Raw genomic sequence first — 22,781 nt, forward strand, 5'->3', positions numbered from 1 at the left:
CTGTGAGGTCTCCACACAACCTTCTCCTCTCCAGGCTGAACATTCCCAGCTCTCCCAGCCTGTCTCCACAGGGGAGGTGCTCCAGTCCCCTCAGCAACTTGGTGGCCTCCTCTGGACTTGCTCCAATAATTCCACGTCCTTCTGATGCTGGGACACCAGAACTGTGCACAGTGACCCAGGTCACCTGGGGGCCTCACCAGGGCAGAGCAGAGAGGCAGAATCCCCTCCCTGGACCTGCTGCCCATGCTCAGACTGTGTGGGACAATCATGTTGGTGTAATGAATATTTTAAAGGTAATCAGGTGCAGCCTCACCTCTTGCTGTGCATATCCTCGCCTAGAAGTCAGAAAAAGAAAAAAAACCAGTTAGTAGAATTCTGTGAACCTGCACAAAGATGCACATGGCCATTCTTGCTGGGGAGAGGTGAAAAGAGAATGCAATTAGAACTGGCATGAAAAGAAATCCGTATCTATAATACCAAATACATTTTTCTTTGGATTGGCTCTGGCCACAGGGATCATTGCATGAGAAAGGCTGGGAAGCTTTGGGAGCTTTCCTTGCTTTAGATCACAAATGGAAACAGGGGGGTTGGGAAGTCCTGCCCTTCCCTGCTGTCCCAGAGACCTACAGAGATCATCCCCAGGGAGACTCTGTTACCCCCCACATCTCCTCAGGCAGTGAAACAGCTTCTCTTCTACTCCTGGACTTCCCATATCCACTCAGGACTTGCTGGGAATTGCCCTGCAGCTTCTATGACTAATTCCTTGTACCAACATTGTTATTAAAATTACTCACTTCCTAACATTTGCTCAGCAGGGGGGAGTTAAACGTTTTTGGGTTTTTTTCTGCTATCTTTTTTTTTTTTTGCAATTTTGCCACAGGCTTTGTGCTTCTGATCTTATTGGGAATTTGTTGTTGTTTTAATTCATTTTCTTGGAGCCATTCCTGGGCATGACAAATGCACTTATGTCTATCAAGTTCTCTATTTTCACATTTTGTGTCGGAAAATTAGAATTGTTTTGGTCTTTTAGGCCTTGGCATTATTCTTAAGGATAAGGCTGGATTATTTTTATTACATTTTTTAAGAAGGAAAGGGTAAATGCTCAAATTTATGTTAGGCTTAGCCTAGTACACAGACAGCACTCTAGGGGAAGTCTCTAATTACACCGAGTAACTAATAAAGAACAGAGTAGAAGTCCTTTTAATTCTTTAATATCACCATCTCTAAAGTTTCCTATTAATATTCAGCACATGGAATTGATTATCAGCATTAAATTAACGCTGTCACCTATATAATATAAAACTAATGAACAACCAAAATGAAGATTTATCATCAGAAGATGATCTGTGGCTTTTCAAAGGCCACTTGAGGAACGCTGTATTTAGTTTCTATATTGCCTACAACAATCTTCAGAGAAAGAAGGTCTGAGGAGAAGCTTATTAGTCTTAATTGCTCTCAGATAGTCATTATATTGCAGATTAAAAGCATAATATAAGTAATTCTAATCAAATTTGGAACTCAGCTTTCTTAAAAACAGCACCACACTGGGTTTTGAGATGCTGATACTTCTCTAAGAGTTTTGTGTGGCCACGATTAGGAGAAAGAAAAATGCTCAAAAGACATAAAATACCCTTTCACTCAATACAGCACAAGGATCTACTGTGACAGAAAGGCAAAGGTCAAAACACCACCATCTGTTTCCAGGAAGGAATTAAAGCTCTCCACAGAGGGAGGAATTGCTTCTGGATAAACATTATCAGCCAGACTTCCCTGCAGTCAGTCAGAGAGAAATGTTCAGTGGGAAGTGGGAAGCAAGGCCATGGTGCCTGTAAGGATGTAGGATAATAGGACAGTGCTGGCACTCAATATGAGCGAGAAACAAGAATGAATTCACATGTATAAATGTGCCAACCTTTCACTCCTAAAAATGGTTAAAGAACCATGATTTGCCTAAAGCAACATTTCCCCCATTCCTGGGACCCCAGCAGGCCTTTCCTATTTCATAATGAAAAAATCACAACCCCCAAACACTACTGATATTACTCAGAGGAGACAGCTACTTATCCATTTGCCCTGCTTCTTAAAAGGGAGGTTTCCCGCAGTTCACAGCTGGAACTGAGGTAGAACAGCTCTGGAAGGGGGGTGAGTAGTGCTCACACCGTGGCTCCATTCCAGCTCTGCAGGGAAGAGCTTCCCACTGATGCCACCTCTGCTCCTGCTCAGACCTTGGCCCCGTCACGCTGATGATGAAAGGATAAGAGGTATATCCAGGGTCATGTTGGACCCTAATTGACCAAATCAGACAAGCTAATAAGGGGCAAATTATACATATAAATATATATCGTTATATATTCTCAACTTGTTACCAACTACTATATTGGTTCTAATACTTTGTAGAGCTGCAGTACCGTGGAATCCTGGAATGGTTTGGGTTGGAAGGGACCTTAAAGCTCATCTCATTCCGCCCCCTGCCATGGGCAGGGACACCTCCCACTAGCCCAGGTTGCTCCAAGCCCCGTCCAACCTGGCCTTGGACACTTGCAGGGATCCAGGGGGAGCCACAGCTTCTCTGGGCAACCTGGGCCAGGGTCTCCCCACCCTCCCAGGGAACAATTCCTTCCCAACATCTAATTTAAAACTCTCCTCTTCTGGTTGAAAACCATTCCCCCTTCAGCACTCAGACACCTCAGCAGGGCAGAACTTCCCTGGTACAGCTTCTTTCCTGGTCTAATAGAATTATTTTTTAACAAGGGCTATTAAAAAAAAACCAAAAAACCAACCAACCAAAAAAAACCACAACAGGAGCACAAAGGCTGCATCATATGAAAATAAAACTAGTTTTTGTAAACTTTGCAACTTTCCAGAATGAGAAAGTAGGTGTTCCTCATCAGTGAAGAGCTGATTGCCATGACCCCTCCCAGACTCTTCTCATACAGTGAAATACATGTTTAAAATGGAGCTCCTGTGTGATGTCCACTCTTTGTGCTTAGGGAACACCCCAAATAATTGTTGCCATATAAAACCTTTGTGGGGTTTATACTGTGGATGACTAAACACCTGCACTTTCACTGCACACCACAAAATAAGGCCCTATTTGTCTAATATTTCACCAGTAATGTAATGATCTGTTCAACAGCATCTGTTAGGGGTCTGTGAGCTCTAAAGTGGGGTTTGGGTACTTAAATTCAATTTTTTGGGTTGATCCACCCTGAATGTGTGTAGCCCAATAATTTCTCGTGCTCACCTCTGCACATCCTATAAATGAGAGAGATTCTATACAAGGTGATGAGGACAGTCCTTCCCCTCACACATTCAGCTACTACACATACCTTGCAACTACAGTCTGCCCAGCAGGAGGATTGTAAAGAAAAATTCTAATGCATCAGCTGGGATGTAATTCATGGAGTTTGGCTCTGGGACAAAGAAAGAGAAACTACCTTCAGCAGTTTGAGCCTGAGGCCTCCACACATGTCCTAACTGCAGATTTAAAACAAACAAACAAGAGACAGGAGACAAAGCCAAGCATCATGGAAATGCTGAGTGGCTCTAAGCAGTCTGAGAAAGAATTCATTACCTTTTTGCTCAGAATTACGACATTTGATAGTGAACTGGGGGTTTAGTTTTGCTCCTTTATGTAATTGGCTTTCCCAATGTGTTTTTTAGAAGTCATCATGTTAAATGCAAATATTTTAGATTTTGGCAAAGGACTAAAAGAAAACTTGCAAGTTGGACCAAACATTCAAATGCCCAAACTGCTTTTACTTACCTTTTTTTTTTTTTCCAAGGGACAAGCTAATTTATTTATCTATATGATTATAATTGACATCTTTAATGTAAAGATCTGATTTAGATGACTGTGAGCAAAAAAGCCAGTAAGTAAATCCATATTCCATGGATTTTTACAAGTACTTGGTGACACTAATCAGAGTGACTTTATTACAATTTCAGGTGAGATGTTTCAGCTGTAAAGCTCACTAGAGTGAACGTTCAAGGGAGACGTCAACAACATGCACATGCAAAATAAAAAACAAACCGACAAACTGTTTGTACATGAAAGGAATTTACAAAATAAAAACTTTCAACATGCAGTTACAATGTAAAAAAAAACGAAATGGAAGGCAGAACATGGGTAACAGGAGGGGAGACAGCCAGGTTTGCTGAGAAATCAAGACAAAGCCCTTCTTCTGACTGGAGCTGCCACAAAGCGTGTGAGCGGAGTGTCATCGCTCGTGGAATACCAAGATGCAGCACGGAATTACAGAATGCTTGGAAGGGATCTTAAAGATCAGCTCATTGCCCTCCCTGCCATGGGCAGGGACACCTTTCACTAGCCCAGGTTGCTCCAGGCCCCGTCCAATACCCCGGCTCACCGTGGCTGAGCCTGCTTTGACACCCAACACATGGCAGGAGGTTCCTTCCAGGTGGCACATTTTGTGGGCAAAGCAAGAGATTCCAGCAAAATTTTACTGATATTACCTACAGGGAGAGCTGCTTGACGTGAAGCAGCGCCGAGCCCGCTGCCGGCCGGGACCAATCCTTGGGGAAAAATGGACAGCTTCCCCCAAGAATTTTCAGTAAACAAAGAACCAACATGGCAGAACAGCGAGATGTAGTTCTGAGAAAACAACTTGTAGGTTTACAGGATACATTACAAATTTCCGAGCGAACAGGAAGGACAAGGTCTCTCAGCTGGGGGTTAGCGGTGGAAAAGTCGTGATACACGGCGGGGAAAGGGGAAAAGTTGGGATTGCTGGAGAGTCTGAGGCAGACACCATGTGCTGCATTAGAGTCAAAAGGTCCCATGCAGAAAACATCCAACTGGGAGCGTTACAGTGCCGTTGACTGGGAGGGGAAGCGCTGCTCCAGCTCCTCCACAACACAGCTCAAGTTCCCGTTCTGCTGGTTGTGCTCGGTCGCGGGTTCCGGAGTCGGGAGCTCCGGGGGCGCGGCCGCTTTGAGCCTGGAGACGTGCTTGGGCAGCAGGTGGTTCTTGTCTATTTGGCTGTACATGTTGGCCACCGACTTCTCGATGGCAGCTAAATTCTGAATGTTCTTAAGAATCCCTTTGAGCTCCCGGCGAGGGGGAGGCTCTGGCACTGTGGCCGGCGGGGGGACAGCTGGCTGTTTGGCAGGGGAGCTGGGAGGCTTGGCAGGGGACAGCAGCCGGGGGCTAAGAGGGGGTGAAGAAGAAGAAGAAATAGAAGAAGGAAGAGAAACTGCGAGCGGAGGAGGAGGAGGATGTGGTGGCAACAGAGGAGGGGATGGAGGAGGCGGTGGCAGTGGAGGTGGCAGCTGTGGCGGGGGGGGTGGGGGAATTTTAGGTGGATCTGGAATGCTTGCTATGACTTCTTTGGTCTGAGGAGCTAGAAAACTTTGGCAAACTGGTTTCTTTATCCTAGAAGACGGAGGAGTTGGTTTGCGGGTCGGAGGAGGAGAATGTTCTTCAGGAGAGTCGTGGTGAGTGATGATCACAGAGGGGACCACGGAGGCCTCTGCTTCAGGTACTTCAGCACAAGGTGTTGGAGAGGACTGAGGAGAAGGGTGAAGGCAAGGAGAAGCAACCACACTTTTAGGAGACTGCTCTGGGGCGTTCTCTCCCTCCTGGACGGCGCTGCTGTGCGTCGGCGATCGCCTGGATTTCACGTCAGGAGATTTCACCTGCTTCATCTCCTGCAAGGCCTGCTGCTCAAACTGCCTGGCCTTCTCCTTCACAGTCAACTTGGGGCCACTCAGTCTTGGAAAGAGTGGACTGCTAACATCAGCACTGCTCTCCTGATTGGCAGCTCCTTCCTTCCTGGCTTTGAGTCTCTCCTGCTGCCACTGGACGGGGTCCATGATAACTGGCCTGCTCAGAGAACCAGGCGTGTGCCTCCTGGTGAGGTGAGCGGGCACCGTCCACGCCCGGTGACTGCCCCCCAAGGAGGCCTCTCTCAGGGCCAGTCTTGAAGGAGAAAGAGTATCAAGAGTATCGTTCCTTTTCCGTAGAAACCCGGCAGCAGTGGGACTCTGAGGGAGACCTTCCACATACAGCGGGTTCTGAGTGGTTAATGGGTTCTCATCAGATAAAAAAGTAATGTTACTTGAGGATTTGGGGAGGTTATTGTTCAGTGATCCATTGATATTGGATTGCTTGTGAGCCTCAATAGCACGGGAAGCAAAGCTGCTTATAACTCTCTGACGGTCTCCTTCTTCTAAGACTGACTTTGACTTTTTTCCCCTGCTTTGTTGGAAATGGTAGAGAAGAAAAAGACTTGAAAGAAAAGAAGATAATCACATGTGAGGAAACATGCATGGACACAGATACTTATGAGAGAGAGAAAAAAAAAACTCATGATATGAATCAGAGCCATTCAATTACCTCTAGCAAACTACTACTACCCAACAGAAAGAGCACATTCACTGGGCTACTGGGCAAGACATTTACTTTTGCATCTTCTTTAAGGGGGAAGGAAGAGAAATTAAAACAAGCTTACTACTTGTTTTAATTTAAAGTTGCTCAGCTACTCGATAAGTTCAAAAATAAGTTGACCTCTTGTTAAAAAAAACCAACCTCTTAGGTTTCAAAATGATCAGTCAATACTGGACCCCATCTCCCCAGAGACACAAAACATCACAGAAGTATCCACACGTGTACGAATTTCATCTCTTCACCACGTTAAACCCAATGAAAAGCCCCTGCAGGTGGGTTACATCGAATTTCTACACCAAGAGTAGGAGGTCTCACCACTTTTTGGACTTCATCTCTCACCTCCCAGTGCCTCATTAACTACTTTTCTCAAATATTTTCAATACCGCAAACTTCTGAGCAGATTTTAAAATAAACAGCATTCTAAAATCAATATCTCCACACTGTCTGCTAGAAAAGTACCCTGGGAGCCCTATTTTAAACACTGTTCACCTCAGGCTGAAACGAAATTTATTTTCCCCTCAACCTGTGAGAAATTTAAGATTTGAGTCTGTCACACAGAGCTAAAACCAAACCCCTTATTCAACCAGGCTTCCAGAGGACACCTACTCCAAAAAGATGATGTGAATGTTGGAAGATGAACTTTTAGGCCTCCTGGTCACATTGTTCCATTGTTTTTGGTGGTGGTGTGTCGTGTCTCAGAAAATATAACTAAATAATTAATGGAAAATTAACTCTGGTGCTTAAATATTCCCTAGCAAAACTGGAAGAGAAATTTAAGTGACTAGACACTGGATAGGGGTTAATTAAGAGAGATTAAGTTTCCTCTAAGTTATTTAATATGTAAAAGTCCCCTGAAAGCCTGTATTTAGTAATGAAACATATTTGGTTCTTAAATTTTGTTTCCTATTTTCAGTGGGGGATCACCCAGGCAGAGAACTCACAGTTCCCTAATGGTCTCAGGGACCAAAGAAGGACCAGAATCCCTGCACAAAGAACAGGGATCACACTCCCATTTCCAAATAACACCCAGCAAAGCTCCAGGAAGGGTTATATCAGTGCATAAATTCTCCCCAGGCACTGCAGTTTGCCAAAATTCAGTGTGCCTAAGGCTTGTCTCTGGGCAGAACAGAACTGTATGAAACATAATTAACTTCACACTAATCACTGAATCCCAGAATGGTTTGGGTTGGAAGGAACCTCAAAGCTCATCCAGTCCCACCGCTGCCATGGGCAGGGACACCTTCCACTAGCCCAGGTTGCTCCAAGCCCCGTCCAACCTGGCCTTGGACACTTGCAGGGATCCAGGGGCAGCCACAGCTTCTCTGGGCAACCTGTGCCAGGGTCTCACCACTCTCACAGGGAACAATTCCTTCCCAATATCTAATCCAAATCTACTCTCTGGCAGTGGGAAGCCATTCCCCCTTGTCCTGGCACTCCAGGCCCTTGGAAATAGTCTCTCTCCATCTTTCCTGCAGACTCCCTTCAGGCCCTGGAAGGCCACAATCAGGTCACCCCAAAGCTTCTCCTCTCCAGGCTGAACAATCCCAACTCTCCCAGCCTTTCCTCCCAGCAGAGCTGCTCCAGCCCTCTGATCCTCTTGGGGCCTCCTCTGGACTGGCTCCAGCAGCTCCATGTCCTTGCTGGGCTGTTCCCCAGAGCCTCTAAAGTAATCCTTTATCCTAAAGCAGCCAGCTCAGAGGGGATTCAAGCCCTGTCCATCTATTCAGAAGTGAGAGAAAGAAGTGATTGTGAACTTGAGGGACCCCTCCAGCAGAAGGCTCATGCAGGTGACACAACCTTTTTGCTACTGGAATGGATTATTTCCAAAGCTCCTCAGCTCCCTCCTGGCTCCACACGACACCTCTCCGGGCTGGGCTGACCCTGCATCTCTTTGTGGTCCTGGATTATTTTTATGCAACTCAGGTTGAAGCACATCCCTGTAAACTGAAAGACACGTCCCAGCCTTGCATGGAATTGTAAATAACAGACAAAATAGGCTTTGCCTGCATCCAGCCATCAGTCCAAACCTCTGGGCCTTCACTCAGTGTCGGTTTGGTTTGGTTTTGTTTTGTTTTTTCTTTTTTAAGGTAGCTTTTCTTTGGCTTTAGAAATAACACCATTCAAGTTCAGCAATCACACTTGCTCTCTCTGCTTCCAAGAAGAGGGATAAAGAAGCATGGAAATACTGAAGCTTCACAGTAAATGTCTTTCCTGATCAATGGATAAATAAAATATGAGTTTCAGCTTGCAAGGTTGAATGGGAATCACTGAAAGGAAAATTAACTAGTGTTTCTACCAGCTACAAATATTAAGACAATGAAATAAGCTTACTTACTGATGCCTATGTATCCAAAAACAGAGAAAAATGAAAATTATGAGACAAGGCAGATTTAAAACTAAAGAGCTTAGTTCCATTTCATTTGCTATAAACACCAAAGAAAGAAAACAAGACACGAGGCAGCACTGCAAATGAAAGATGACTGTCTTAGGACAATTAAGGACAGGGAATATTGGACTAAAGTTCATGCAAAATGTTAATCAAAGGTATTTCCCAAATAAGAATTTCCTAAGTTATATGTGTAGCCTGAAATCAAGTAACTGACAGGGAAAAAGAAAATTGTAATTATATTTATTGAAGCGTGTTCTTTTCTTTAAAATCCTGCGGATTTTCAGTTCTCTTTTAAGGATTTTTACTGGTTTGTGTTTAATCAGTTCCTCAGCATGGTGGATATAGCTTAGCTGTTTGCAAAGACATCTGAGAGAAAATATTCCAACTACAGCACCTTTTTTTGGTGCGATAAAATCAATTTTTTTTTGTCAAAATTAGCATAAATCTCAGCCTCAGAGTCAATACTGCATATTTGTGAACTGGCCTCTACATGTTGCAGTACTAAAACATTAAAAAACCCCTTTGCAGATAAAACCCCAGCAAAACAAGGCTTTTTCTGGGTTTAGCATCGGGTATTTGGCAATACATCTTTAATTTCAAGAGAAATTTAGTTTAATGCAAAAAAAAAAAATTAAAAAAAGCACGAATTTTACTCAGCAGGCACCTCAGTGCAGAAGTACAGATGTGATCTCCTGTGGTTCACAAACACAGTCCAAAATCACTATATTCCACAGCTGAACATCCATTTTTCCTCCCTTCCTGCCCAAGTGTAGGACTTGTCAGAGGCAAACGGCACGGGAGGGAATTCAGCAATGAGGAGAAGCTATTCCTGCTCCCAGGAATTTTTATTCCTCTATTCACCCAGAAAAGCTCAAGCTCTGGAATGATTCCCTAGGCACAGACTGTCTGGCCAAGAGTTACAGCTCTGTCATGCCCCTGCAGCGTTTTCTAAACTCAATCTCAGCAGCTGGAGAATTCCAGCTTTCTGAGCAAAACAAATAATGATGGAAAACAGAGCAATCCTCAATTCCACCTCTCTACCTGCCTCCTAACTTTATTAATGCTGTGCTCTTCAGCATTCCTTGGATTTTTCATACAAAGAGAGTGTGGTAAAGCTCATGAACAAACCCCTCCCAGTATGGGACAAATAATAATTGGCTACTCCCCCCCTGGAATATTTTCATGCTGGGAGTTAAATTGTTGTTGGAGTCCATCAACTTCAGGTTTCCAGAAGCATGAAAAGGTAAGCAACCTTGCAATATTATTATTTTATGAGCATGTAATAGATAAAAGATGCATTCATAGACCTGCCAGTGGTTTCTCTTCTCTGAGAGTTCCTTTTATTTCAATATTTAAACAGTTTTAAATTTAGAGCAGAAAAGGAAAAACCAAAAAACAACACACTTTACCCAACAGAGTATTTCTTACTGTAGGAAATGGGGACTTCGGGGCAGAAATTTTCAGTGTTCTGTCATTTCAGATGTGTCCAGTTAATTAATGAATTTATAAGTAACGAATTTTATTGTATGTGTTTAGTCAACAGCTTTGGAAAACGTCTAGGGCTGGATTTGCCAAGGAATCCAAAGCTGGCTCACCCTGGCAGCAGTGACCTGCTCCAGGCTCTTGCTCGTAAGGAAACCATGTGGTTAAACCTGCTTTTTGCCCACTTAAAACCTGTTAAAGAACCTCCCAAGCCCTACAAGAATATTAAAATGCTTTTTCTCTCCTCACAAGGTCATCCTGTGTCTTTTCTGGATCTTGGAGAACCCCAAGCAGGAATGAGAATCCCAGGATGGTTTGGGTTGGGAGGGACCTTAAAGCTCACCCAGTTCCACCCCCTGCCATGGGCAGGGACACCTCCCACTAGCCCAGGTTGGATTTATTGATGGATCTCAAGGAATACTCACATGGTGCTGTCTCCAAGCTCCTCGTAGAGGTTGTTGGCAGCGGCACTGGCTGGTTTCCCTGCTGGCAAAGCCATCTGGATCCTGGCAGTCTTGGCACACTCAGCCTGCCTCCTTCGGGAGCCATGGAGAGAAGGAGAAAGACTCATCAGAAACGCTCCCCACCCCAACATAAAGCCCAAATGGAAAGTTTTCCATGTTTTTTTCTGCAGTTTATAAACATCCCTGAGTGTTGCCTTCACCAAAGTGATTATATTTTCCTGGTTTGTTCAGCTCTGTTGTTCTGTTTTGGTGGAATCCCAGAGCTCCTCCAGACAGGAATAAAATCACAGAATCCCAGCATGGTTTGGGTTGGAAGGGACCCTAAAGATCATCTCATTCCACCCCCTGCCATGGGCAGGGACACCTTCCACTAGCCCAGGTTGCTCCAACCTGGCCTTGGACACTTGCAGGGATCCAGGGGCAGCCACAGCTTCTCTGGGCAACCTGTGCCAGGGCCTCCTCACCCTCTCAGCCAACAATTCCTTCCCTATATCCCATCTAAATCTCCTCTTTGTTGGCTTGAAGCCATTCCCCTTGTCCACCTTCAACTCCTTCGTCTCAGCGGAGTTGGCTGGGAAATTTCTGTTTCAATTAAGAGTTTTCCTGAAAAAAAGCCTTTTTTTTTTTTTTTCTTTATAAGGAGTCAAGTTCCTATGAAAGAGATTCCTGTTTTCCCTGTAGAAAACCAAGCTGTGGTGTCTCATGGGTGGTTTCGGGGAGCACCATCAAGGTGACACGACTGCTCCACCTAAGTTTGGTTTTTGAGGTGGGTCAACACCTGACTCTTCCTTGTCTGACACGCCCCGACTTGCCTGTGGAATTCCACACCCATGGGAATATTTACCTTTTTCTCTGCTGGAAACAACAATAACCCCAACCCCCACATCCTTAATGCAATAATAAATCACATTGAGCAGCCACAAAAAATAAATCACTTTTAAACTCCTCATACCGAGTGTTTAGGAGCAAGTTGGAGCATAGGAATCAACTCTCACTGAAGGCTAAAAATATACATTTAATGTATTTAAACACTAAAGTCTGGCAGGCTGTCAGTATTCCTATGTAAGCTGGTAGAAATGAAGCTGGAAATAAGTACTTACTCTTTGAATCTGTTTTGTTATGCAAAAAAAGAAAAAGAGATAAAAAGGCAGGTTAAATGAATTCTGTTTCCAACAACTGTCTCAAACAGTGAATTTAACAGGAGTAATAAACTAGAGGCTACTTAATTAATTCATACATCAAATTACAGGATTAATGACATGTTTAAAGGATCCTAATTTCCACAGCTGAAGAGTGTTTTGCTGCTATTTTTGCTACCCTTGAAACAATTCTGCAGTCAGCAGAAACGGGAATTCCAGAAGGGAAAAGCTGCTTTGGGTTTATGGAAAACAACTCCCTGCCACACTCGCACAGGGAACAGAGTAAGACATGGAAAAAAATAGTATTTCTCATGTTATTTCTTTAACAGGTGCATTTTTATATCAGTTTTTAATATAATATAATATAATATAATATAATATAATATAATATAATATAATATAATATAATATAATATAATATAATAGTAAATTAAAAATATAGACAACAATTAATAATAATAATAATAATAATAATAATAATAATTTATTTACCACTCTCTCCAATTTAACACATTTCAAGAATGGTCTAGAAAACATTTCCAATAGTGAGGGAGTATTATTTATTATTATTTAGAAGATACCATTTATTTGTGATCACTGTTAGTAAATAATATATTATTTAGAAGTACCCTGCAGGGTTGTACTGGATTCTGTATTTCAAAGGCATAATTTTCAGCTTTATTACAAGAAAAATATTTCAGGAAAAATCTTGAAACTCCTTTTCAAAAGGAGAAAAAAAGGCTGTAATGGAAAAACAAACCAGAAGGCTCAGGACAGTTTTGGTGCCTCTATTAACACTAAAATTCCTTTTATTTTCTTTGGCACTCTTCAGTGATGCATTTCTCATAAAAATACAGTTTTATTCACACTGGGCTGCTATAAATTTGGCTCCAAGTCTCACTTCCAGACAGCAAAAATGGGATTTTGTTTGATGAAATGAAGTTGAGCAGATTCCTTAAAGCTCTTAAAAGAGATGGATGATGTTTTGATAATCTAACAGATGCCAGGGAAAAATAGTGCTCTTCGATTTCTTCAAGAAACAGGCAGTTCAGGGAACAGCAACCAACTAATTGGAGGTTGAACTTGAATTTTCCACAGAATTTTGGGATAAGCAGGGAAGCTTGGGAATGCACTGCCATCCCAAACTCTTCCAAACTCCTTTAAAAGGTCTTTTTCCATTGACTCAAATGTTTTGGAGAAACTGGGATGTGAATATAATAATTAATTAGTAAATCCATTAAGTATCTCTGAGTATCATCTTTAATTAAAGAAAAATCTATAAATAAATATACATATAAATCTAGGAATCAATCTACCTTGTAGTTCAAATGCATTGATTCATAATATGAGAAGGCCAGAAAAAGTTTAGTTGGGAGGTTCTTGTTGGTGATGTTGATCCTTTAATTAGTTTATCAGCCAATTAATTAAACCTCTTCAGGTTTAATTAAGGGGTGAGTGAATATAAGAGGTGAGTTAAAGTTAATATAAAGTTAATATAAGAGGTGAGTGAAAACACCAAGAAGGTTCTCCCCGCTGCTTTAGACAGAAATGGCACAAAAGGCATCCTCCAGGAAACATTTACAATTAACAAGGTCGGGAAATATATAACTGTGATTATTTTAGGGGGAAAACATTATATTTCAAAAAATAATGTATAAATATTATAAATATTATTTTAAAATAGGATAAATAAATGTCATAAATGTAATTTATAAATACTACAAATACATTATATTATAAATATTATAAATACATTAATATGATAAATATTTTATAATTTTATTAAAATTATAAATATATAAGCGAAAAAATGGACTCTTTTTATTTTATCGAGCTGCGCAGTTTAATTTTTGGGCCATTGATTGAGACAGCACCTTTCTCCTCAAATTTTTTTTTTTCCTTTGGCATGGAATTCAGCCCTGAAACTACCCCTGTGTTTCAAAAACACCTGGCTTTTGAGGCCGTGTTCTAAAAGCTCCCTGCCCCAGAAAAGTCCGACAAGACGCGCTTCCCACGTGCATCACACCGAGCACTGGCCAACTCTTGTGGGGAGAGGGGAGTTAAAAATAGAAACTAACATGGGAGAGATAATGTGTAAATACCTATAATATAAAAATATAAGATATATAAGTATATATAAATATATATATAACATATAAATATGAAATGATACGTTGCTCTCGCTGCAAGGACGGATGGTGTCGGAGCGGTTCTACGCTACACGACCTCCCTGCTGGGAGTGCTGGCAGTGGGAGTGGGGGAAGGAGGAGGTTACTCACTGCCTGTAGCTGACCATGACGATGAGGATGGCTGGCAGGCAGCACAGGATGATGATCACAGCCAGGGCCAGCAGCGCTCCCTCCGTGTAGCCCACGGCCTGCGCCTGCTTCTTCACGTTGGCCACCACGTCCGGCGTGCGGATCTCCAGGATTCGCCCGCCCTGCCCCAGGTAGGGCTGGAACTCCTTGTTGATGTCCAGCAGTTTGCCATCCAGGAACCTTCGGTGGCACAAAAGAATTACGGTCAAGTTCATGAAGTGTGGTTGGGTGGCTGTGGTTGGGTTAGGAACCGTGGTCTGATAAAGCCTGGTCTTTAGGTATTGGCAATTCCTTGTAATCCCTGGAATGACTCCGAGGTACTTAATACCAGGACACAGTTTAAGCACTGAAAAGGAGGGGTGAGCTGAAGCTTATCCTGATTTCCAGGGGTTCAAAGTGGCATTGATTGTGCTCTTTCCTTCACTGGACTGTTACAGAGGATCAACCAGCCCTTCCTGAACACATCCCACTCCGGCCTAAAGATCCACGTGATCCTGCCCAGGCAGTGGTGGATTCCCCATCCTTGGTTCAAAAACCATGTGGATGAGGCACCTGGGGACATGGGTTAGTGGTGGCCTTGGCAGTGCTGAGGGAACAATTGGACTTGATGATCTTGTAGGTCTTTTCCAACCTTAATGATTCTATTTTATGAGATTCCTTCACGACTGTGATTGATGCTACTCTAAAAGCAGGAGGACTTCCCTCAGCTTCTTAGGGAAATCCTTTGGCTGGAGGGACAAAAAATACATTGGCCAAGGCTTTAACTTCTAAAGGAAAAGAAAAATCCTTGGATCACTCTGGAAGTGAGGACTGAGTGTCTCACAAGCTAAAAAGACCAAAGTAGGAGGCACTGTTAGGATGGAGGAGCCATAGCAGGACCCCCACCTGGACAGAGGTTCTCCTGGGGAAACATGATGTGTCAGAAAAAACCCAGAAAAGACCAAATGAAAAACAACAGCTAAAAAAAAATATTCTGAAAGGATTTCTGCACATAAACTCTGAATGTCTAAAGACAGTCTGAAATAGTCTGAAATAGCTTGATTTCCTTAATCTGATCATCAAATAGAAATAACACTCCTCAAAAACCATTTCTTAATGGCAGTTAATTTCTTAAAATCGACTTCCCCTCTAATTAATTTACTCAGGAACCCTCACAGCATTGTTTGCCCCTTGATTTCTTCCACAAAAATGCTCGTGGTGCTTGAGAGAAAAAAATCCCTTTTCAAACCTAATGACGGTTCACGAGGCGTAAAGTGAGTCTAATCGGAGCCTCATTCTTCTGCTGCACACTAGATGTCACTGGTGCATGTCACACGTCCTTTGAGCTGGCAAAAGCATCCCAGCAGGACAGCATTAAATCTCTGGATGATTTTAACCATCTCTCCATTAAAATTCCCTCAGCATTTTCTTGACAAACCCTGTTTTAACAGGTTGTAACTCAAGCGTGAGCGTTTACTCCATGATGGAACCTGACACGCTGTGCAGGAGATTCAGGCAGGGTAAGCAGTTTATTTTTAATGGTGGACATTTTCCACTTAATATATGCAGGAGAAATTTGCTGGATTCAACTGGTTTTTATGCTCCAATAAATCCAACCCTCTTTCCTATAAAAAGATAGAAAAGGAAGCTGATCATTTCAGTTTGTAAAATTATCTCTAAGTAGCCTCAGAGTCTTTCAGGGGTTCGTGGTAGAGAGAGGAAATAGCAAAGCACAGTTACCACTCAGACCCATTTTTTGGGTGTAATCAGGCAGATTTGGAGCAAAAGTCTGACCAGGAGCAGCTGGGTGGGGCTCAGCTTGGAGAAAAGGAGGCTCAGGGGGGACCTTCTGGCTCTGCAAGTCCCTGACAGGAGGGGGGAGCCGGGGGGGTCGGGCTCTGCTCCCAGGGAACAAGGGACAGGAGGAGAGGGAACGGGCTCAGGCTGTGCCAGGGGAGGTTTGCATTGGATAGTAGGGAAAATTTCATCACTGAAAGGTTGGTCAAGCACTGGAACAGGGTGTCCAGGGCAGTGGTGGAGTCCCCATCCCTGGAACTGTTCAAAGAACGTGTGGATGTGGCACTTGGGGACACAGGTGAGCAGTGAACACGGCAGTGCTCCACTCAGTCCTCAACTTACCTCCTGTCCCACCTTCACAGGGGATTGTTTCAAACAGGGACAGCAAACTCTTAAATCAGGGCCTGCTCAATGTTTTAGGAGCAGGATCACAGCAGGGTGTTCCCAAAAAAGCCCATTCCAGGTATCTTCCAAAACATAATCACTTTGCAAACTGTGTTAAAATCCCAGCTGGCAGAACTCACGTGCTAACTCTATGCTGTTGGTACAGTTCTCTCTTCTGGATACATCATGGAATTGCTGAACACTTGGAAAATAACTCAGGTAAATTTATATTCCTTATTGCCAATTCAATTTTTAAAACAGGAGTTTCTTTAGGACTTTCTCACCTTCTTCCCATCATCTCCAGTTTATTAAATGATCCTTTCTCCTACTGATCTCTTTGGCTGGTAGATCCAGAGCAGATTCCTGCCTGGCAGAAGGATGGTTGTGACTCATGGCTTCCCACTGAGGGCACAACCACTGTGTCCTGGGAGTGGCTGGAAGAACACGGAGCCATCCCTGGAAAATCAAACCTCCAGGAAAACACCTACAGGAGGGATTTCTTTGTAGATTTGGGTATTTCCCTGAGCTGGGGCAAATCTCTGGTGGTTCACCCACTTGCTGGGGAAAACTTGGTAACTCCAGCTGTCCAGCTCCAAAACTCTCCCTCCTTGCTCCAGGGAGCTGACACCTCCTCACCTCTACCGTAAAGCCAGGAGAGCATTCCCTGGGATTTTGCTGATTTAAATATTTAAAAGCTTTTGAAGAGAGGGAAAAAAAAAACAAACCAAAAAGCTGAGTGTGCAGGCACACGGAGCATTTTAATGAGGTTCCTTCTCAGCTGACCCTTCACATTCGAAAATCAGATTTTTAACCTATCTTAGCTCTCTCCTGCTCTGGGTATTTCACTGGACACATGAATGTTCCTAAAAGACATTCCTATATTTTCAAAGGGTCCCAAAAGGAAGAGGGACATTTTTTTTCTCCTGACTGTGAAGAGAGTCTGCATCAGAAAAAGTTTTTATTTTTTCATGGAATTCAATAATGTCCTTTTGACCTCGAGCATTTCTAAAGGGATCCCACTTCAGCCACTCTGAACTGGACTGCTGTGACTGGAATAAAACACACACCTCTAGGAATTTATAAAGGGTAAAAGTGGAAAAGCAATGATAAAGAGGGATCAGGAGATAATCTGGATGCAAGGCAGCAAGATCCTTTTTATTGAGACTCGTTTTGGGAGTGGGTTGGGCTGAAACAGGAGAACTGCAAGCAGATTCACTGGCACTTTTCTTTGGAGATTAATGAGAATGGTTCTCTATCTATCACAGATTTCTGCTGGCTTCCTGAATTTCCACGTCCACTCTTGAATAAAACTGAGAATAAAAACATAAAGACACCATTCTGGGAAGGATCAGCAGTGGACACATGAACACAAACTCCCAGAGCATCACTGAGACCTAAAGAGACTGTATGACCTAGTAGATACCCAAAACCAAATGCCAATGGGAGGAAGGAGGTCCTACTGCTACCCCTCTGAGAGCTACCATGGCTATTTTAAAAAATATTTTTATATAAAAATAGAAAATTTTATATAAACCCACAACATTTTTGTATCCTTAGTTCAAAAAGTGATGCTGGAAGACTGGAGAGGCTTCAGAGACATCTTGAAGTGATCAAAACAATTTAAACACAGCCCAGAGTGCAGAGGTCAAGCAACTTCTCAAGAATAAAAATTTAGAGGATGACGTGATCATAAGCCTAGACCTTGGTGGGACACAGAAATTAAAAGCACCAGTTGGATACTTCAGTTATAATAAAACTCTGTGACTGAACCTACAGAAATTTAAATAAATTAAAAAAAAAAAGGGAAAAAGACCTAATTTTTGTCAGGAAATTACACAAAGGTAATTGAGTGGCTTTCCTTGTGGAGCTGCTTTGCTGACAGACACTTTCCAACCAGAATGAATTTGAGGGGTTTCATGATCCTTATTACACTCGCTCAGACTGATCACAGGGATCTTTTCCAGCCTGTAAACTCTGAATACCTGCACAGCTTTAGTTCACCATAGTTCATCTGCACTCCATGAGGAGCTCGGGAGAACAAGGCCTTTTCCAACCACAGCCTGGCCCAGTTCTCACCAAGATAAAAAGCAAACACAAAGGTGAAATAAGGAAAAAACCCCAAAAGAGAGTGGGTGCTGTAGAAGAAAAGCCTGATTTGCATCTTGAAGGGCCCGATCTCCTCTGTGTGGGTACTCCTGGGTCATGCCCCAATGTGCTTCAGACATTGCAAACCACCTCTGTTCCTTCCCCTTCCCTTCCTTCTCTTCCTTCGGTTCCCACAAAAAAACCCAACCCCAGAGCCCAGAAAGAAACAAAAAAGAAAAAGGCAGTTTTCCAAATGGAAAGGGAAGGTCCAGCACTGCAGCAGCAAAGCCCTTGCCTGAACATCACAGAGGAGTGTTGGTACATAGGAAGGAAATTCCTTCGGAGGAACTGAAGCTGGGAGCTCCTGCACAGGGTGGCCCAAGTGTCTTGCAAGCTCTCATGGTGAAAATGTCTAAATCAGGGGATGATTTAGCTCAAGGCAATGCACTGAACTGGTAAAGTGGAAAATCCCCAAGTTACAGAGGGTAAGGCCAGGCAGCAACTGCTTCCAGAGGTTTCCCTACTCCTGTCATGCTGAACCACTTCCTAACAGACCCACAGGCTTCCAAACAGGCCCCAGGGACAGAGGAGGAGCAAGGAATGAGACACTCACTTAAACAGTTCGTTCCTCATGATGGCCCTGTTGGTCTGCGGGTCGATGGCGTAGACCATGAGGTCGGACTTGGTGTAATCCTCTTCAGAGAACCCGTCCCCAAACCTCCGGGCCCCGATGGATTCCACCACCACCGTCGCCCCGGGAATCTGGTCCTGGATGTAGCGTTCCAAAATCCTGCGGAGGAGACGGAGCCAGAGAGCTGCAGTGATCGGTTTGTGCTGCCCAAGGGCCAAATGAGACACCAAAGGCCAAAGCCCACGGGCCGAGGAGGACGGGGGGGACCTTCAGAGCACTTTCTGAAAAGAATCTCTGCTCAGTAGAACCTCTTAAATGCTGAACTCCTGGGAAAAGCTCAGCAGTGCTTGGAGAGGTCATCAGAAGTAGTGTCCTTAAGTCGAGCTCTCTGTATTTACGACCTCAGCTGAGTTTTAAATGGCTCATGGGAAACACCACCTATATTTCACACAAAGCCTCCCTGCCATCCTTTTATTAAGGTGTACTATTTCAGCACTTCCATTCCACCCTTACACAATAAATTTTCCCCCACAGAAACAACCACTCCAATGACTTTCAACTGGATATTTCATCTGTCCCTCCAACATTTCAGGTGCTGCAACACCTGCAAGTTTTACAGGCAGAAGAAAATTGGAATATCGGGCTGACATGGGAAAAAATGGAATAAAATAAACTGCAGCAGGAGTTCTACAAGCAGAAGGAAAAAAAGGCCAACAGAAATCAGCAGCAGCTCTGCCCAAATTAACAATAACAACACCCAGACTTGCTAATGGTCTGGTGAGGTTTCCAAGCTGAGGCCAAGAAGGGTTCCCTCGAAACCCTCAAAGACAGTTTTATAAACAAAGGCATAAAAGCAAATATCATCAGCACAGGACACATGGGCAAAAAGGTATGGAGACACAAACCAGAGAATCTGGAAGTTTAAGTGCTCCATCTAAACTCCTGGGAGTTATAAATAAATACAGAATTTCCTAGACTAATTTATGTGATCAGAGTATCAAATCCAAAAGCAGCAGCTGAGCTGGGAGGCAAAAGCAAGGGAAGTGGGGGGAACGAGCTGACTGATCAAGGCATCAGGATCAAGGGTGCATCAGGGTGTAGAGGAAGACAGATCTCTCAAAAAAGGACACCAGTGACTTTAGGAAGTCACTTGTTTTACACAAAACCTTCTGCAGTTGCTGAGGTTACATTTTGCTGCTGTTTTTTTTCCTGACACAAGATTTCCAAAGCAACGCTGTCAAGGTAGCATCACCAGCTCCTAATTTTTCATCTCTCCTCTCTTTTTGGAAATTTAGCCTGCTTTTAAAACAGCAGTTTTTCTAAAAGATTTTGAAAAATCCAAGTCTGTCAGAGCCAGGTCTCAGCCTAGCAGTGAATATATACTGTTAGTGCAGAGAAAATAGAGATACAGATTGGCTGCCACGCTGCTGGTTGACTGGTGTCCTCTAAACAAGCACTCCTGTTGTTTGCAGATAGGGTAAACTCTACTTATCTCTGCTTCTGGAACGCTCTTCACTGGCAGCCAAGGTGATAACCTGTCACAGACACCTCGGGAACAATAATTCTCCCAGGTAAAACTTGACAGGACAAAGCTGGGATATGCAGATTATTGTAAAAAAAAAGCCCCAGCAAACATTGTGTGAATGGAAATGGCTGAAAGAACCTGAAGTCCTTAGAAGGGTGTTTTACAAAAGGATTTAGAAAGGCCAAGTAGGTAAAGGATTTACCTCCCTAATTACCATACAAACATCTTCTCTTGCAGCAGGCAGGGGATGTTTTTTACAGAATCCCAGAATCATCCAGGTTGGAAAAGCCCTCCAAGGTCACCGAGTCCCCCCTGTGCCCGATGCCCACCTTGTCCCCCAGCCCAGAGCACTGAGTGCCACGGCCAGGCCTTCCTGGGACACCTCCAGGGATGGGCACTCCAAACCTCCCTGGGCAGCCCCTGCCAAGGCCTGACCACCCTTTCCAGCAACAAATTCCTCCTGCTGTCCAACCTGAGCCTCCCCCGGCACAGCTGGAGGCCGTTCCCTCTTGTCATGTTGTGTTTCCTTGCCCAGAACTGTTATTACAGCCCAGAGAGAAGCGCTCCAAAAGATTGGAAGGTTATAACGTGGGGTCACTTGGAGCAGAATTGGTAACAACATTACCTTTCCTCAGAAACTCCTGACATTCTGCTGGAATCCATTGCCTTTGAGAATCTCTTTGTCTAAAACATGATTAAAATTGAAGAACAAACAGCACACTCTGGACAAAGAATGGAGGGACAGGACAAGGGGGAATGGCTTCCCACTGCCAGAGGGCAGGGTTAGATGGGATATTGGGAAGGAATTGTTCCCTGGGAGGGTGGAGAGGCCCTGGCACAGGTTGCCCAGAGAAGCTATGGCTGCCCCTGGATCCCTGGAAGTGTCCAAGGCCGGGTTGGAGCAACCTGGACTAGTGGAAGGTGTCCCTGCCCATGGCAGGGGGTGGGACTGGCTGAGCTTTAAGGTCCCTTCCAACCCAAACCATTCTGGGATTTTGGGATACCACTTTCTGCCTATGGGAAATAGGCACAATGCAGGCCTTGGCTTTAACTGACATTGCAATAAACACCACCAAGTACAGGAGAATGACAGGAATATTCAATCTGAAACACACAAATTGCATGTTTGGGTTAAAGTAGGTAATAAAAATGCACCGAAGACTGAAAAGTAGCAATTAAAGAATTCACTTAAAAATAGAGCAGTTCCCTGTAGAGTTATTTGAAAAGTCATTCAGCTGAACTTGTGATGCTGAAAAATTCTTTAGGGTTTGAAAACTCTGCTGAAAGAGGCCACTTCCTTGTAGTTCTACTCAAAAGAACCAAGTTTTGAGGTGCCTACTCGTAAGTAACAACAGCATTGGCAGTTCTGCTGTACTGATCAGCAGAAGTTAAATTAAAAGTAGTCTATCACTTGTTAATGGTAATTATCATCCTCCCAACAGTGGTGTAGTGAGAGGTGGAACTAGCAAATGAACAGGGAACAAGCCTTTCCTGCTGCTCCAAGTCCCTTTTAGCTCCACAGACAAAATGTGACGAGCAAAACACCTCCCTGTGCATCTCCATTTCCATCACTCTCCCAGTTCCCAGCAGTGATACCAGGGAAATGAAGTGAAGGGCACATAGATTTGCACTGTCACTGAGGACATCACGTGCCCCAAAGTACCCTGAAAACTCTGAGACAGTTTTTTTCATCTTTAGATGCCGAAGAAAGGGAAAGGCAAAATAATCCAGGTATTTATTACAGGTATTACAGGTATTTTAGTTGGTTGAGCTGTCCCTTGGCTGGTGGCATTCTGCTTCATAAAGAATCCCAGAATGGTTTGGGTTGGAAGGAACCCTAAAGATCATCCTGTTCCACCCCTGCCATGGGCAGGGACACCTTCCATTAGCCCAGGTTGCTCCAGCCTGGCCTTGGACACTTCCAGGGATCCAGGGGCAGCCACAGCTTCTCTGGGCAACCTGTGCCAGGGCCTCCCCACCCTCACAGGAAAGGATTTCTTCCCAACGTCCCATCTAAGTTGTTTAGTAATTTGACAGCCTCTTGTGTTTTTGGAGCACATAAAATAGTTTAAGAAATTCAAAAAAAACAACCCCGAAACGTTCTTCCTTTCAGGACTCAAATAACTGGTACCATAGACTTGGAGTCAGCAGTGTTGAAGACTCGAGATCCTGCATCATT

The 22,781-nt window shown here is 43.8% G+C and overlaps 1 protein-coding gene across 13 annotated transcripts in view; it reads right to left on the minus strand.

The window, feature by feature from the left end:
- Positions 1–2,882: 2,882 nt before the first annotated feature.
- Positions 2,883–22,781, minus strand: part of PCDH15 (protocadherin related 15) — a 688,108-nt gene continuing 668,209 nt past the window's right edge. For 10 of the 13 annotated variants that reach the window (XM_017826140.1, XM_017826139.1, XM_017826138.1 and 7 more), the window contains 5 exons: positions 19,060–19,236; positions 14,163–14,381; positions 11,845–11,853; positions 10,706–10,816; positions 3,791–6,250 (listed from right to left, as the gene is read on the minus strand). In XM_017826140.1, the coding sequence (XP_017681629.1) occupies positions 4,828–6,250; positions 10,706–10,816; positions 11,845–11,853; positions 14,163–14,381; positions 19,060–19,236 (1,939 nt within the window). In that variant the 3' untranslated portion in view covers positions 3,791–4,827. Of the gene's footprint in view, positions 3,414–3,790; positions 6,251–10,705; positions 10,817–11,844; positions 11,854–14,162; positions 14,382–19,059; positions 19,237–22,781 lie in introns of those variants that run through there. The other 3 variants (XM_017826145.1, XM_017826143.1, XR_001876630.1) reach the window with 2 other exon arrangements.

This window comes from Lepidothrix coronata, unplaced genomic scaffold, assembly GCF_001604755.1.
Source record: "Lepidothrix coronata isolate B3197 unplaced genomic scaffold, Lepidothrix_coronata-1.0 Scaffold124, whole genome shotgun sequence".
NCBI classification, from domain to species: Eukaryota; Metazoa; Chordata; class Aves; order Passeriformes; family Pipridae; genus Lepidothrix; species Lepidothrix coronata.